The sequence below is a fragment of the Hydractinia symbiolongicarpus genome, chromosome 3 (genome assembly GCF_029227915.1).
Source record: "Hydractinia symbiolongicarpus strain clone_291-10 chromosome 3, HSymV2.1, whole genome shotgun sequence".
Taxonomy (NCBI): domain Eukaryota; kingdom Metazoa; phylum Cnidaria; class Hydrozoa; order Anthoathecata; family Hydractiniidae; genus Hydractinia; species Hydractinia symbiolongicarpus.
In genome coordinates, this window is record NC_079877.1 from 28,262,095 (window position 1) to 28,281,011 (window position 18,917).

Here is an 18,917-nt window from a genome sequence, read left to right on the forward strand (position 1 = left end):
TTGCGGAGAAACAAACAGACGACGGCTATTATTTTAGGTAGCCCGTAGAAAAATCCACGGGGTTTCCCGTTCTCTATATATCGCATATTTCGTGTTTCTGTAGCGCAATGTTTATATTGTGCACAAACAGACAGACGGAATACGGCTATTATTAAAGAAAAAAGTAATACTTAATTTACCTACTATGCTATATTGTTGTGCTTATCGAGGGTTTAACAAACCTCTATTATCTACTAAAATTCTCACTGCTAAAAATTGTTCCGCTGAATAGGTTTCGAATGTTCTACATATCAGCAAAATAATTCAGAGAGTAATAATTTTAAGTTTCACTCTTGATTTTCTGGTACATTTTTACTCAAAACATTCCTATCTTCCAAACAAAACTAGACTCAAATATCGTAACTTCACGGATTCTACTTTACCGCGACACAAGACTACACATTGCATTTCACGGGTCATACATGTAACATCAAGGAAAAGGGACAACTAACTCCAAGTCAAATTGATTTTAAAATCATTTAAAATTTATCAAACGTGTATAACATTAAAAGTTATGTGCATGTGTGTAACGTGGAAAAAATCTATTGCTTAGTCTCTTACTTCGCAGGTTTGTGTATGAGTTATTAATGTAGAATTATAATCAGAATGCTGTAATCTTCTAATTTCCCTTAAATATAATTGTATAACACTGTATTCATGTGCGAAATTAATATCCAGCTGCCACACCTTCCTTTCTTGGATCAGATTTCGCGTAAATTTTCTCACCCTCAACATATATAGCTTGAACTATAGCATTAAGACTGGATTTTAGAATTTTGTGATTCTTTTTTTCCAAACCTTCCACAATATCGTCGGAGAGGAGATAACCTATTTCATTTCGAATGTATTCTGGAAAAAACGCGTGTTGTGGACGAGCATCTTCCACAGCCGAAGTTAAATTGTACGAAAACATCAACTTTTTAATGATAACCTAAAGAACGAGTTAAAATTTCTAGCATTAAGTTGTTCTAATAAAAAGGAATTAACTAACTAACTAGAATGGATTTCTTTATTATAATTAATCCAAATAGATAATAAAAGTTAGATTTGAATACTGCAACAAAGTTAGTTTATTTTGAAAAGGTGCCTCTCTTTGATATCTACATAATTCCTATTATCTCAAATGTTTCAAATGTTTCAAATTTACTATAATCTACAATAGAAATTGTGCCACAAAAGACAGAGTATTATTCTAAAACCCTTACCCAAGCGGTAGAAAGTGTTATCCTGGTACCCCCTGAACCACCAACCACCATTACAACATTTCCATCTTTGTCAACTAAAATTGACGGACAGGTTGATGAAAGAGGTCGACGTCCAGCACCTGGAGCGTTATAAAATGGCGTCGGATATGTATCACCGTAAGTGGAGTTTAAGAAAAAATCAGCTAGTTCGTTGTTGTATATAATACCAGTTTCCATTGATCGAAATTTTGCCCCAAAACTAAAAAAAAGAAGTTCAAACGGCTTTTTTTAAAGCAATACGTTACTGCATGCGTAGTATTATGATCCTGTTATATACATAACAATGCTCGCTGTCTGTCTGTTTATAAAAGCAAAGTGTTTGCAGCCTGCCCTTTGGGGAATTTTAACAAGTTACTTCTGTGTATCTATTTTGAAAAGTCGCCAAGAAAAACCTTCTTGCAATTAGTGAAGGTCACTGTGTTACAAATTACAGCTTCGTGTGCAGAGACTTGTTAGAAGTAACTTTTTGATTGTAATCTTTTCTTTGGTTGATTTGAATACAAAAAACATTATGTGTCGTTTCTTCCATATTTGGGTGTGGCTCCTGCTGACGTCATCACATTTCTAGTCAGTATTTGTATTTAAATCAACTATAAACCAGATTCTAATCAAAATATTGCTTCTTACAAGTCGCTGCACATGAAGAACATAGTGCCCTCCTCCCCCCCCCCCTCCCCCACTAACCCATATCATGCCCAGGATTGGAAATACATTAGGTAGAGTATTATAGCCAACTAGGTGTATATGTGCTTTCCATCTTAACGGCAAAAAAGTTGCAGGTAGCTAAATAAGACAGATTTTTAGATAAGTGTCCAAATTTATAACTGTATTTACTGCATTTCGGTTTCTTATTATTCCTCAAAAACGTATGAATATATTGAAAGTTTATATGGATATTGTTTGATTAACGTTTTTAGCTAGCCAACATATTTGATAAATATCCCACCAGCTATAGATTCATATAATTAAAAGGAAAGGAAAAAAGACGTAGACATAGCTATAAAACAGAAAACGAAAAATAAACATAAAAACCCTTTTCTTTTGATGCCGCCAGTACTGATACAGCTAGCAATAGTGTTAGCTGCACCAATAGTTATCATTGTTCGCCCTGAAATTTCACCAAAAAGACACAAAAAAGTGAGCGTATTTAAAAACGACTGCCAGAGAACATTTCGCATTAACTATTAAGTTATAAAAAGCCGGAACAAAATGGCTGGAAAAAAGCCGAAAAAGTAAAAAGCAAAGACTATATTAATTTGGTGACAATAAAGAAAATATAAAAAATCCATCAAAGTCATTTGATCAAAAAGTCCGAAAAAGGCCACTTTTCAGGACAATGCGTGGTTCGAATAACTCCAAGCACGGGCCTAAAACTGACGCACTTAGAACAATAAACAAGGAAAAGAAAAATGGAGAAAACTTTTTCTTACGCGTTAATATTAAAGCGTAGGAAAAAGCCCAACGTAATAGGTGATAATAATTCCTTTAACCCTTCAGGTAACTCCGCTTTTATTTTATTTTACTAGACGTTAGTCCGTGAAAACTTTCACAAGGTGATTGTTTGTCATAGACATTTCCTGCATCGCTATATAAAGCACCCTTTCGATTATGCTGGCATTTTTTATTACAAAACGCCCAGTTTTTAAATTGGCTATAAAAGACAGACGTACAGACATATTTTAATTCAGATTCAACAAACGAAACTTACGAAAAATTGATTGTATCGGTGGCTGCTACAGCATTTCCATCTTTATCAATCACTGAAACGTGTGTAGTGCCATGGTTTTCAGTTGTCGTGAAGAATGGATCGTAATAACTATTCTCTTGCGTGGAAGTGTCATTCACTTTCATGCGATTCATGTCAGCCAAATCTTGACTTATTATGCCTTCTTTCACCTAGGATACATACAAAGTATTTTAACTAATATTTCTAATTTTTTTTTAAAAAAAACAAGAGAAACAAAAACATAACAAAACAAATACAAGAATGGAACTGTTATCAAAACCCTATGTTCTACTAAACACTCTTTATGTCTACACAACTTCCATGTTAGTGTTACGTAAATAAACCGCATCATCATCGTCTCCTGCTTTGAAAGAGCAACAAAGAATTACTATGATATGGCTGTTATCATCTTAAGTTGACAGACAGTTTAGATGAGAACCAACCAGTTGTTGCCATGTTAAAACACTAGAAAAATCTTCAACGGTTTTGTCAAATTTGTAAAAAAAGAGAGCAAATGGGGGTTTATAGATAACTTCTTCAAAATGTTAAATGCGCTCATAATTTACGAATTTTTTTCAGTAGCATTTGTTTGTTTTTACTATTTCTAAATCTTCTTACAACCCTTGGTTTCTTTCCATTTGCCTGCATTATCCGCTATAGCCGTAAAAGCTTTTTTGCTTGGGTGTCTCTAATTATGTAATTCTGTTATAATTGTTGTAATATACCACAGCTCTGTAACTTTCAGGAGAAAGAAAGTTTATAAATGAAAACAAAATAGAGCCATAAAAGATTTTGCACTACTCTGTCGACAAACCATGCTGACTTTACTAAATTATGCAAAACTTACTTTATCAAATTCAGTTTTATTCTCAGCAGGTACTTTATCAGGATCACCCAGATGTGGACGTTTCGAATAGCTAAATTTGAAACTTTCCACAATTCTGTGATACGTTAACACTTTCTCATCAACAGTGTCCAAATATGATGCGTTGAAGTTGTACCCTAGGAGAAAGTAAAGAAATCTAAAGACGCATAATATAATTAATAAAAAATCAAAAAAAGTTCTTGACCGTTCATTTTTAACCATTTTATACTTTGCTAGCTACCTTTTGTTTGCACTCGTCATCATCATCATTCATCATCATTCTCGGCTTAGCGTCCGTTTTCCATGCTAGCATGGGTTGGACCGGGTATATTAATGACCCTCTTCCAATCTGATCTAGACTTTGTTAGATCTAAACTCAACTTCCTCTGTATCAAATCTGTCCTTATAACATCCTACCAAGTCATTCTCGGTCTTCCTCTGGGCTTTGCCACAGGAACTATCAAGTCTCTACAATTTCTTACCCAATTATCCCCCTCCATTCTTTCTAAGTGCCCCAGCCAAATCAATCTTCTTATCTGGATATCATCTTTAATTCTACGGATACTTAGCCTGCTTCTTAGCTCATCTGAACTCTTTCTGTCTCTCAGACTGGCGTTACGCATTCACCTAACCATTCTCATATCATTTCTTTCTAAACGGTCAAGATCTTCCTGCTTCACTGCCCATGTCTCACTATCGTACAACATAACACTTCTTACACTCATATACAATCATATTCACTTACCTTTTACCATGTTTAAGATGTGTATTAGAACAGAACCACCTCCTGGTAAAGGAGTTGTATGAAGTGTTAATCCATTTAAAGTTGTTTTTATAGGTACTTTCTCTAAAACTTCGTAATTTTTCATATCATCCGCCGTCATAATGCCACTGTAGTTTTTGACGTCTCTTAAAAATGACTTCGATATATTTCCTGTGTAAAGGTCTTCTGGATTGTCTTTAAGTATTCTGAGTGTATTGGCCAATTTTTTGTTAACAATAATATCTCCTTCTTCTTTTAACATGTTATTCTCTTTCACCAGAATTTCTCTTAAAATAAAAAACATTTCATATTTTTAAGCAGCATATACAACTTCGACACATAACTTTGTTGTTTGCAAAAAACGAGAAGTTGGTTCTCTTCATTTTTTCAATTAAAATGCCTAAAAATAAAAGAAGCAAAAAAATGAAATGTGTAAAAAACTAGGCAAAGCTAAAGGATAGTAGAGGACATTGGTTTCCAGGCCTTTCTCTGGCCTCTACAGAGTTGCAGGACAACACTTTGGTTCGATTTGGAAAGTTTTGATTTTAATTTTTTTTGGCAACGATTGGTGAAACAGTTAACCAGAAAAGAAGATATAAATCATAAATCTCTGTTGTTGTTATTGCTTAAATGATCAGCTAAAGCACTTGACTAAATTAATGAAAAATATATGAAATAGATTAACAAGTTGTAAACAACGTCTGGGAAAAATTAAATAATTGACCAAGTCACTAGATTTCAAGTTTCTGAAGGTTGTGCAAGGCATGGTTCTCGAACAATGAGAGAAATATTTTGCTTTGAATAGTTTATATTGTTAGTGTTTACATCCGTGTTTTAATTAACTTTGGAGGGTTATTCGGTACAGTACCGGGTTTCGACCCTAGTATGGTCTAGTATGAAGTTTTTCACATCCAGTGTAGCTACCATTTTAAGATGACTACATAAGATGGCACACTAGATAATATAGCACACTACATAAGCTGGAAGACTACATAAGATAGCACACTACATAAAATGAAGCACTACATAAGGTGACACACTAGATAATATAGCACACTACATAAGCTGGCAGACTACATAAGATAGCACACTACATAAAATGAAGCACTACATAAGATGACGCACTACATAAGTTGGCACACTACATAAGATGGTACACTGCATAGGATAGCACACTGCTTAAGATGAAAAGGTTTTTGTTCAGGAAGCCGCATTTATGAGACAACAAGGGTCAATTTTATGTTGTAAATTAAGTTGTGTTACGTCTATCGATAGCACACGGTTGTTAACTAAAATGACATGCTACTAGTTGAAGTTCTTGAGTCTTCCCTGTCTCAGAAATTAGAAAATAAAAAAACTTATTATCGGTTAAGGGCAGCGAATTAAAAAATAAATAAAATAAATGTTTATTGATGCCAAGTTAAAATGTGTATGCAGAACTAAAAAATTGTCACTTGTCACTCTATGGAGACTCGATCTTTCAAATTTACGCTTTGACAGTTTCTAATAAACAAACCAACTAGAATATATCAAACTCTTTCATGTTATGATAATTTGCAAAGAATGAGGACGATGCAGTTAACTAAATCACCATATCTGCCTGTGACCATAATAAATAAATAAAAAATCATTGAAAATGAGCAGTCAATTAATTTCTTTAAAGTTTAAGGAAAACATTTGCGTTAAGTGGATTTCTATTGGGACCAACGAATGTTCGAATAAACTGTATCTTTAGTACTATTTCCCCAAGATGTCCTACCCATCGAAAGTTCTAAGATAAACTAGAAAGCAGTTGAATATTGCAGTTTTAAAAAGGTGTCCTGCCAGTAATAAAGAAAAACTAAAATTGGCTCTTACCTTAACCCAGGATCTGCCAGAATAGCTGCCTTTGTAGAACTTGACGACATTTTTGAAGCCATATGCTTTCCTATTCTGGTACCTTCTTCAGCCATTTTTATTGCCGGTTCAAATAACTTGGCCCAAGGTAACTTTCCATATCTGTCATGAACCATTTTTAGGCCTCTGATCTCACCAGGTACGCCGACCGCTAAGCCGCCTTAAAAGTAATGTAAATTAGTTATTTTTTGTTAACGCTGATTTAAATTTTTTTTGGCTTTTCAATTAACTAACTTTGTAACAAGGCGTAAAAAGCCAGGTTACGTATAGATAAACCGTACTTCACATCCAGTTGAAGCGCTTTACGACATCATTTTTGGTGCAATATACTTTATTAAGAAATAACTTTCTCGCAACTTTTGATAAATAAGAACAAAAGCTACAACTTGTTGTTACACAGTCATAGCAGAAGAAGCTTGCTAGTAAACTTATGTTGACAAAAGTTCTCATAATAGTCCAAAAATTACTCCTGAGTGACCCCAGAATCAGAGATTAGGGCAGAGAAATCATGTAGTACACCGCCTTTGGTTTGGATTTTTTTTCAGGCATAATGAACTTTTTAATAAACAAACTTTATATCTCTTTAACCGTTCGCTGAAAGTACAAGTACAACCTTATATCTCTGTAACTGTGCGTCAAAAAGGGCTAAATAAATTTCTGAAAGTACATTTTTCACAACTTATCGATTAGTGAAATATTAACATAGTAAGTATTACACATTTAATCTCTTTTCTTAGCTAAACATGATTCTTAAATAAGCTTAACTTTAATTATCAGTCACTTATTCAAAAAAAAAAATCAAATTTCTAAAGTTAATTTAACAATATTATTTCAGTTAGTCGCAAAATTAGATCCAAAACCAACCTCGTTCCCAGCGTCTATTGTCTCTTTCCTATAATCCTGGAGACAAAGTTGATTCAAAAACATATCTTTCAAGCAAAAAGTTATTTCCAATGTTGCTCCGGAGAATTGTATCAACAAATAAAGTTTTAAAAAAACTTGCCGCTATCCTCAAATAATCATGTTCATACCTACTTTCGCTGCATTTTCGTCATGAGCATAAGAATCTGCATGCATGCCAGTTGGACCCGTCTCTCTATAGTCAAACACTACAGTTTTTTTCTTTGCTTTATCGTACAGTGTCATAAAACCTCCACCACCGACACCTGAAGAGTGCAGATTTACCACTCCTACGCAAATCAAAGTCGCAATAGTAGCATCTACAGCATGTCCTCCTGCTTTCAACATTTCCAAACCAACCTAACAAATACATTATATAACCTAGAGTTTAACTCTAAAAGTGACGTTTGCATGCACAGTCACGTCTAAATTGGAACTGGCAAACTTGAAATACTTAATTGTAACGTCTCCACACCTGTTTTCTGTTATATATAAAATAAATGCGATAAATATAAAATAGAATTTTTTATATTTCTGTGCGAAGTTTCTTTCCCTAATCACTATGACGCAATCACCCACCAAAATAACGGAAGTAATGAACTTTTCCTCTACATCTGTTTGCCACAAAGAGATTTGTTTATTATTTTAAATTTCTACAACAGTATCTATAAAATATCCTCTTTAAAACTGCTGTCTTTTATAAACTTTTTATTTCAGGTTATTGTATTTTTATTATTGTCAAGAGATGGAATCAACATGCGTGTTCCAATTGTTACTGATTTTTTTGGTTATCTAATTATGACAAGTGCACTTTTTACCCCTTGACACAATATATTATTAAATCAGTTTACTTCGTTGCTTAAGAAAATATTTACTCTGCTAAATATTATTTTAAATGGAGCAGTCAAAAACATTATTAAAAGTTATTAATTTTTATTCTTTCATTTTTGTCTAATTCTACAATATTACTTGTTTCCCTCAACAATCGATAAAATTCTACCATTTTTGCAACATTTTTATTTTTATGACAGTAGTCAATTCTCCGTTAACAACAAACTTGCTGACGAATTAAGTTGATTCTACGAGACTTAAGCTGGATTTCCATCAGTGCGAATTCTCTTATCGCTCTGGCTTTTTTGACCCATTGATCTTTTTTCGCACTAGTGGAAATTGCAGAGCGACACTTTATTTGCTCTTATCGCCCAATTTCAGTGCGATAGTCAGAGCGACAATTATCAAAAAGTTTTGATATTTATCGCTCTGAGGTTTCGCCTAAAAGTGCAACTTTAAAGAAATACCGAATGTCCATTTAAAAAAATTGAATAGATTCTATTGAAATTTAACTTCAGCACATGCTTACACGTGTTGAGTACAAGAAATAGTTTCATATGCGTTGTGAACCGAGCAGTGTCGTAAAAAAAGTTTTTATAAAATGGGAAAAACAAATAGGTGCGACTTAAGGGAAGATGAATATTTAGCAGAGGCTGTTCGAAATTTTTCATGTCTGTACGACAAAAGTTGCAAAGAGTATCGAGAAAAAGATCGAGTGGCAAATGCTTGGAAGAATGTTGAGGAGGAGTTAGGATGTGAAGAGGGTAAAGTTTATCCTTGTTTGTCAGTTCAATGCGCTACATTTTTGCGCTGTTAAAACTTGAGCGTATTCAGCTTGTTCTATTACTTATTTGGAAAAAATATGTTTTTAAATTCAACTGTTTTAAGGTGAAGCTATTCCAAGATGGGACAACTTGAAAAAAAGATACAGCAAGAAAAAGAATAACCTAAAAAAGAAATCTGCATCGGGATCAGGCTGACGTTGAATCATGTGTCAAAGATTTGAAAGAATACTCTTTTTTATCTTGGCTTGATAAGCATTATCAAATGAGAGACACAAAATCAAATATAGCGGCTCCGGAGGATGAGGAAGATATTGATTCTTATTCGGAGGCAGCGGTTGAAGATTATTTAAATAACGAGAATGACCCTGCTACAAAATCACCAAGTTTGGCCAAGATGACAACTATTGATCCACCATCTGTTACTTTAACAAAGAGGAGCGGGCATAAGAGTACGAAAGAAGAAACAGAAACGTTTGCTTTGAAGAGCAGCGGCGAGGCTTGTGCATTGAAAGCAACTCAACGTGGTAGTGCTAAAAAGGACGCAGATGGCCTGTTTGGGGAAATGGTTGCTGAAGAATTAAGACAAGTATCTGGGCGAAGCAAGATTATGCTAAAGCACACAATTCAAACTGCAATCTATGAATGTCAAATGGAGGCTTGGAATGGGTCGCAGCCTAAACGACAGCTACACATGATGTCCCCACCCTCAACTCCTAGTTTTGGTAATTCTCTCCATTTCAACGCCTATGGAAGCCCCGTATACCAGCAACAGCAGCCATTGCATGAAGATAAAACCGATCATAAAGGGTATTACACAAATTTGTTGAATGAAAAACAATAGTTTTTTTTTTGCATAAAACAAAACTGTAAATACAACATTGTAAAAGGTCTTTTCAAAATATTTATGTACGCCTTACATGTCGGTACTGCCATTCAACAGCACCCTCTTCACTATTCACAAAATCCTTGATTGCTTCCCGCATTTCTGTAGCACTTCTTTCTGGCCGGGAGCCCCGTACATTACATAAGTCATAAAGACATCCTTCGTTCTGCCCCACCTGTCTTCTCCATTCCCCAGGCGTAATCTCCCCATTCGTGTCTGTGCTATCGACAAAACCATTTGGACAATACATTGCGGCCTCAGTTTGGCGTAAGTAATTGTGTAAAGCAATTGCTCCGAGCGTAAAATTTTCAACATTTTTTACCGATGCTTTTATTGGGCGGCTAAATATTCTCCATCTAGCCCGCAATAAACCGAACGCGTTTTCAATAACACGCCTGGCACGAGATAGGCGATAGTTATATACTCTCTCAGGCTCGTTCAGCTTGCCAGGATATTGGCGCATCATATTTTTCTTTAAGGGGAAAGCTTCATCTCCAGCTAGAAAATAAGGTAATGGGTTAAATTTACATCCAGCTAGTCACGTAGGTGGTGGGATTTGAAGGTATTAATTTTTCAGTTGCATTCTAATTTGACTCTTTGATAAGACACCACAGTCGTTGTTACTTCCATATTGTCCTACATCTACGAGAATGAAGTTGTACTTAGCATTACAGACTGCTAACAGTATGATGCTGTAGAACCCCTTGTAATTGTAATAGAGCGATCCTGAATTGGGAGGGTTTTCCATGGCAATATGTTTCCCATCGATTGCCCCTATACAATGTGTGAAATTCCACGTGTCTTCGAATTCATTTTCGATTCTTAACCACTCTTCTTTAGACATAGGGGGTCTTACATATTCGCTTAGGTTCTGCCAAATTGCTGCAGCTGTTTCAGACAGAATTCGTGAAATAGCACTCGCGCTAATGCGAAAGTTGAATGATAGAGATTGTTGAGAATCTCCTGAGGCAAGATAGCGTAAAGTAAGAGCCAAGCGTTCAGCTGCAGGAATTGAATTTCGAAAATTTGTGTCTCTTTTTTGGATTGATGGACCTACCAGAGACAATAAATGTTCGAATCTATCAGGAGACATTCGAAGAAATCTATGAAATAAAATATTAAATAAAGTTTCAAAGAAAGAAATAATAGAAATGCTCTCCATAACTATCAAAAGGAAGCAAACTTGGAACTAAAATTTACTAGATACCTAAAGTAAAATTCTCTATCGTGCAATTTCATTTCTTGAAGCAGTTGATTATACACTCCTTTCAATTCTCTTTCTCTGTAAAATTGACGAACCCAAGAAAATGGCGATTTTCTTCGTCTCTTTTTCCTTATACTTCTAATGACTAGGCAGCTACAGCTTCTTCTTCTTCTGAACTGTCTGCCATCTTAAAATGTGTGTGTTCACATAAGAAAATTTCGCACAAAAAATAATTTGTATTGGCATGCTATCGCACTGAAACTCAATTGCAGCGTAGAACTCCTGTCGCACTAAAATTTTGTGTAATTTTAGAGCGATAGAAAGATTCGCACTGGTGGAAATCCGCCTTTAATCATGTTCAGTCGGAGAATGGGGATTTATTTTATAACTCTTTTTTCCTCGGCTGCATTTTTATGATACTTCCTGAGTTTTAATATTTATCTATAAGACACCTGCATGCCAAATTTTTAGGTCGCGTTCCTCTTAGAGCAATGTATATTGGCTATTACTCGAAACTACCCCTTAAAATCTATATGAAATCCTTTCGTTAAGATTATATTTAGTATTTAGTTTATATTTTCAACACATTATATATTTCATTAAGACGAATAATTCTGTAGATTTTAGTTCAATTTTTTTGGATTTTCGGGCAAATTTTTGGCCCCCTGTCCGCGCCCATAATATGTTCGTAAAAATCCGGACCGAATAGGGTTAAAGTCAATCGCGTATAATAATATGCTCGAAGTTTCCTTGTGTGATGGAAAGAGGGTGTTAAAATATCTTATTTTTTAAATGAAGTTACGTTAAGCTCTCATCAAGATTATGTATAGGATCATCTAAGTTAATAAACTGTTTCATTTCCTAAAAACAATTCTCGACCGTTGCCTTTATTGTGTAAAGCAAAAATGCTTATCAATAAAATGTATAGGATTAGAAGAACAGTTACATAGTTACTGAGGTTCGATGGTTTTGAAGACTTCAACAACCGAAAGGTCGCACCCTGACTTTGGGGAATTGGTCCAATTTTGGTCTACAGTGACGTCAAACTACCATAGCGGAAGTTGACGTCAGTTACTTTCACTCGTTGGCTTTACTAAATATAATTAAGTTTTTTAACGTCAGACTAATGCACCTTAAGATCAAAATTTTTCTTTGCAAATGTCACAGACGCACAGTATTTTCACAGCCGTACTGTATTAATATAAAAAGTTAATTGTAGGGCGCGTAGGAAGATCCACTTATGTGGTAGAACATTATAAAAAGGCATCCAAACCGTTTTAGCAACGTCAATAATGACCCGTCCATATATTGTACAACTGTTGTTCAAAATTTGTTCAATCATAGCCTCTAGAGGTTGAAAGGCTAATCAAAATAATATATACTTTCCCACCTGGGTAACTATGACTACAACATTGAATCAAAACTAAGCTGATTCTCCAGGCTAGTTTAACTCACCCGTTGAAAAAGAAAAGCTAGATGTTGTTATTTGATTTATTTAATTAGTTTTAAAATCTAATATCTTGTGAGCTATTGATCTAAAGCACATGATCACATAATCCCATATAACCCTTAATATTATTTTGCATCGTTCTACATACTAAAAGCATTGGATAAACAAAGTTTTCATCATTTACTTTCAAAAAATCACACTAAGACATAATGTTCAAAAAGTCAAGTAAAGTCATTGTCATTCTCAAGGAGGAGGTTCTTTACAACTCATTTGGGTCGTCCTATAGTAATATTCATTTCAAATGCTTTCGTCAATTTTTTAATGGTTAATTCAGATTTAATCATTGTCGAATCGAAAGTTTTAAGATAAGATTGATAGTTCTTTATACTTAGTGGAATTTTAATCGCTACCTTTAAGCTAACATTTACAAAAGAATCATTTAAATTATTAGCAGTAGCTGCTTTATTGTAAATAAACATTTCATCTATACAGAGTTTTTTTTGGTAGATTGTTTTTCTCAACTCTACTTTTTCCAATAATTTCTTTTATAAAATTTTTTTGCATTTTCCCTACTTTTAATTAGAAGGAAATATTCTGCTTTTATATCTGGTTTCATTACAAAATGACTCTTATTTTACAAATTTTTCATATAGTCTTTGTGTTTTTTTTATCACTTTATTAAACTCCTGGTCATCCAAGTATTGCTTTCCAATTTTCTACCTTTCTTTAATGGAAAACCTTAATCATATTGCTTGCAAAAAGAGTTAAAAATAAATCATGCACCTTCTTAACTACGGTTACCATGCTCCAATCAATTTCTGAAAGTAAGTGGCTAAAGTAGCTAAGAGATTGTTCATTGACTTGTCTTCTGTGTTTTTTTTAATTTTAGTATCAGTTCTCGTGCTTTCTGCTATTAAAAAAAGTTAGAAAATGATCAGTCAAGCATGTCGTTATTATTCCAGTGCGTAAGCTGGAGTTATGAAAATTGTTAGTTAAAATATTATCAATTAAAGTTAAAGTTGTTTATTTATATCTGGCTTATTACGTTAAAGTAGCCAAGTGCAGTTTAGCTACGCCGAAATTCTTAATCAAAAATTCTTATGCGAAATGCAGTAAGGTAACTATTATACCATGAAAACCTTTTTATTAAACATATTCCACAAATAAAATTGCTGAGCGATTGTTTCAGCTGCACACTGTGTTTTAATTCAACCTGAAGTAAGGATACAGTTTTTTGAAACAGGGTAAAATGCCTATACGAATGTGCGACACAGTGTACCTGTACTAAACGCTTAGACAAGTGTTACGACAGGCTGTTTCATGTGTTTCTATTAAATCGAAGTTGCAATAAAGTTTTTTTGGAAAAGGGTATTTATACCAATATTGATGTGCGACATTGTTACCTGTAATAAGCGCTCAGCCCGGAGTAATATTTTTAAACTTTTACCGGTAACATTCTTCGAAAAAATTAAAAAGCTTGGCTAGCTGTTTTTGCTATGACGGGATAACAAATGGTTGTAAAATGTGTTTTCATTTAAGCTAAATGTGTAGGAAAGTTTTACTCGAAAGATTTACTCGACACACTGCGTACCTGTACTAGAACGCACCACCTGAATGTGTGGCACAGTTAACCGTTCTTATTAATTGCTATAACGGGTGTTCAACGCTGGGTTTTACTTGTGGCTCCACTAGCTATTTAACAAAAATATTTCAAAACGTTACACCGTTTATTTTTAATATGTAAATTTTCCTCAGTATTGACATTACTCTGCATTAGATGCAACTTTGGTTGAAGTCTCAATAACTCTGCTACCCTGGTATCTTCTAATCAAAAGAAAGCATTTGTTTGTGATTCCTGTTTATCCCGCGTTCCCTATTAAAGCGAAAGCTTGTTTACAAAATTCCACTTACATCTGAACAGTTTTTAACATCTGCTGCAACAGCACCATTTGTGTAATAGTCCTTGGCAGTAGAGCCGGTTGTACTCATTGTAGAGCTGGTCGTACTATCTGTAGAGCTAGAGCTGGTCGTGCTATCTGCAGAGCTGGTCGTACCAACTGTAGAGCTGGTTGCACTATCTGTAGAGCTGGTCGTACTATCAGTAGAGCTGGTCGTACTCTCAGTAGAGCTGGTTGTACTAACTGTAGAGCTGGCCGTACTATCTGTAGAGCTGGTCGAATTAACTGTAGAACTGGTTGTATTATTTGTAGAGCTGGTCGTACCAACTGTAGAGCTGGTCGTATTATCTGTAGAGCTGGTCGTACCAACTGTAGAGCTAGTTGTAATAGCTGTAGAGCTGGTTGCTTTTACAGCAGAACTGTTTCCATCGTCGTCGTCACCTTTGTTTACTGTGACGCCTAAAGTGATTGCGGCAACTATAACGACAATGACGACCAGCAGCACGATTGTAATACTATAAAAGAATTGATCTTGCTTCACCTTTATGAAACGATGAAGTAACTACTTTTTTTGGCCAGAAAGTTAAACTACAGTCTAGGTATTAGTGTACAAAATCTTGATTCCTTCTTAAAGCGTTGGGACCATTGTGAGATTTTAGCATGCTAATTTGATTCTGTTGCATAAAACAGTGCTGTTCATCAGCAAAAATCCTAAGGATTTTTTAAATCTATGCAAAGATGGAGAATTATGTAACTACTTTGATATGCCTTTTTAATACAGAGGTGTGCATATTATGTAGAATATACTATAATGTACAATACAATATGCAACTTTGCTAGATAAAAAAATCGAAGTAAAAGAGAGTTATCAATTCATAAATATAAGTAACTAGTCGTTAGCCCGTGGAAAAATCCACGAGTTCACCCTTCATTTTTATACCGCATTGCGTGCGTCTCGCTACTTGCGCAGCTAAGCTACCATTTTGCGTGACAGACAGACAAACAGACGGACAGACGTATACGGATATTATAATATAGTTTTTCACGAACTCAGGATTAAATACATTCAGAAATTTGTTACAAAAAAATATGATAAAAACGTTGTTATAAAGCTACAAAAAAATTTTATAAGCAAATTCACTGCTAAAAATGGTTGTAATTCAGCTTGCTAAATACAAGTATTGTTTTGTTGTTCATATGTTACAGACTGGGCCTGTTCTAAGGTTCTTTCACATTAATGTTTTTAAAAAAAGTTTTCTATACAAAACAGGTTTAGCGTAAATATAATCTTAAGAAAACAAATACATATTAAAAAAACTCACTTTTTCTTGTCCATTCTTCTGATCCAGAGTTTGAATATTTAATAAACTGTCGTTCTATCGACAGGATAAAAATAACTGGTATTACCTGCAGTAATCCATAGAAATGCTCTTATAAAGAAAACCTAGCAACCTGTAATACCTTCTCTTTAAATAAAGTTAACATTTTGGAGATAATGGCAAAATAAAAATATAAAAACAGGAAAAAAAAAACAATACTATCAGGGTCAATTAAAAATATGTTAATAACAAGGTGTTTTTTTTGTAATTAACCAACAAATTATAATTAAAAACCTTTCATTGCTAGCGACCTGTTAAAGCTTAAATTTTTCAAAGCTTTCGTAGTAACATTAGATAAATTATGGTTCAAATGCTGGCCAGCAAATCTGAAATACGCAAAAGAACAGAAAAAAACTGCTAAAAAAACAACAACAAAAAGATAGGTAAAAAAAATTGCACAAGTAAGTCACCAAGTTGGCGTGCACACAACAATTTTTTTTAATAACTGCGTCTTGCGTATTTATAAAAACATATTTTAAGATTAAATGAAATTAGAATGCTTTGAAATTTCCGTTTGATGTGTTAATTTGATTAAAAAATATTACCAAATATACGTAGACGTGAGCATATGCAAAAGTGCGGACAGATCATTTCATAAACCAATTAGCACTGTGAAAAAACGTAACAAAATTAAGAAAATACTGCTTTTACCTCTCATTCTAATAATTGTTCTTGTGTTATTTGATTATGTCCTCAGTCTCATCTGATTAAACAAAGCATTATTGATGACAGACAAAAAAATATTAACGCAACTTCAAATCGGCTTTACTTTGTAAATTAGGGGGGGGGGGAGAATTAAAGAGCTTGAAGTTCAAAGGGAAAATAATTATACTTAAAATAGTCTTTTTACAGCGCAAGTTAAAAGTTTCATTTGATCGGTTATCATAACAGCGGTTAAATGTATGATTTTTATTCTGCTATTCCAGCTGGAGAGGGTAGGTTGCTAGCCACATTTAGGGTATAAAAAAGTTAGAAAACATCTAACAGTCAACATTTTGCCACCATCCCCAAAGTAAACTTCATATAACTTTGTGAGAAATATCTGATGACAAAAACCATTTCTTAATTTAAGTTTCTTAGTTGTAAAAGTATAAATTCTGAACACCGTAAACAAACTTCTGAGCACGTAATAAAACCTTTGAATTAAGAAGTTACCTATGCAATAAAATCCTGTACTTTATGATAAAAAAGATGTATTAAAATGTTTTTATCTTGCCCTTCCAAATTGCATGATTCTTGATTTTTGGTGCCTAGTTCTCCCTGACTATAAGTTTTATACTATAAAACGCTATAAAAGTTAGTTCAAAAATGCATTAACATATGGTAACCACTATATACATGTATCTCCTACGATGCATTAACATATGGTAACCACTATATACATGTATCTCCTACGATAACTCACAACTAATTCTTCCTTAACTTAATGGAAGAAAAACACATAAAAATGTCCAACTAAAAATTCTGATTTTCTTTAATATTGTAACATTGTATTTGAGTATGAAATTAATATCCAGCTGCCACACCTTCTTCTCTGGGATCAGATTTCGGGTAAATTTTCTCACTGTCCATATGTATACCTTGGACTATAAGCATTACACAGGATTTTAGAATCTGTGTTGTTTTTTCAAACCTTTTATAACGAGGTTTGACAAAATAGTTATTACAGAAATATCTAGCTACGTCTATACATATAATTCTATTTTTGCGGTAGTAGCAGCCAGCCTGGTTAAGCTCGTGATTAAGAATATAAGTTGGATGATTGAGAACAAGTAACGGTTATATAACGGAAAATAGTTAACCACTAGTTTCCACTAAATTGTAACTATGTATAGTGAGACTTTGACTTAGCTAGCTATAGCTATAAATAGCACCTAAGCTACAAAACAGAGACAGTGTATATGTAGCTTAAACAATAAAAAGTTTTTTAAGAATTTAAATAATTACTTTGGAGTGAGTCACCATCAAATTAAATTTTTTATCAGGATCTTCCACTGTACTTTCAGATCCGCTTTCTCAAGTTGTGCTAAATCACAAATCCAATTAGGTCCCTACAAACGATAAGATAAGGTAAAAACGGCTAGTTTACAAGCACAACATGAGGTAATCGAGTCAATAAAAATACTTCACATACAGTGGGATATTTGTGATCACGTGACCAGAGCTACTTTCGAGGTTTTAATCTCAATCCATTTGTCAGACAAAATTGACGGACAGTTCGATTAAAGAAGTCGGCGTTTAGTACCTTGAGCGATATAATACGGCGTCCGATATTTTACACCGTAAGTGGAGTTTAAGAAAAACTAAGCTAGTTCGTTGTTGTAGATGGCTTCATACCTGTATAAAGCTTCTTTTAGAAGTAATAGTTCTCGTTTTTCTGTCAATTTCTCTCCTCAATTTCACTACTACAAGGATCAACAATTTTGTGGCTACTACCAATTTTTATTAATTGATTTTATTGTGAATGATAAGTAGGTTAATATACTATAAAAGAGCTTCAAAAGTTGTAAACAACTGATCTCTACTTATAGTTGATTCTTTATCATGACACATCCATTTTATAAAGATTCACCTATGTATACACACCATCCGGATAAACTAGCTGAGTTCATCACTAACATATTGCCGCACGTAGTGTGGTGGGTTCGTCTGCAGCTCCCAGTTCTGGGGACCGCAAGCCGAATCCCGCTCGCTACTAAGGAGTGTGTTAGTGATGACCAAACTAGTTCTTCTTCAATACAACTGTAACTTATTTATGTGCATGCAAAATAAAATGCTTATGACTTGCCTTGTAAGGGCTAGCTCTCATTTCCGGAAAAACGAAGATGGAGAATCGAGTATTGATACCGGCATTAGGAGACAAAGGCTTTGTTATTCTACTGAATTAAGGTGCATTACGATGGCGGGTGGCGTTATTTAGGATCATTTTTTAAATTTGTGTGATGTGACTAATCAATTATGCTAAAATTAATGGAAACGCATTACCTTTTGACAAAAATTTGATGAGTCATATTGGTTTTTTGTTTAATATACATTTAAATGTGGAGAATAAAA

The 18,917-nt window shown here is 34.1% G+C and overlaps 2 protein-coding genes across 2 annotated transcripts in view; both read right to left on the bottom strand.

Moving 5' to 3' along the window:
* The window catches only part of LOC130636648 (zinc metalloproteinase nas-14-like), a 76,285-nt gene that overhangs the window by 9,897 nt on the left and 47,471 nt on the right, over window positions 1-18,917 (bottom strand). The gene's annotated exons all lie outside the window — the stretch shown is intronic.
* LOC130636647 (glutathione hydrolase 1 proenzyme-like) lies at window positions 498-16,204 on the bottom strand. The gene is made up of 9 exons (XM_057446438.1): window positions 15,807-16,204; window positions 14,498-14,999; window positions 7,565-7,793; window positions 6,495-6,693; window positions 4,620-4,924; window positions 3,857-4,011; window positions 2,992-3,179; window positions 1,245-1,482; window positions 498-970 (listed from the first exon to the last, which is right to left on the bottom strand). The coding sequence occupies exons 1-9, from the start codon at window positions 15,818-15,820 to the stop codon at window positions 707-709; spliced, it is 2,094 nt and encodes a 697-aa protein (XP_057302421.1). The 5' UTR covers window positions 15,821-16,204; the 3' UTR covers window positions 498-706.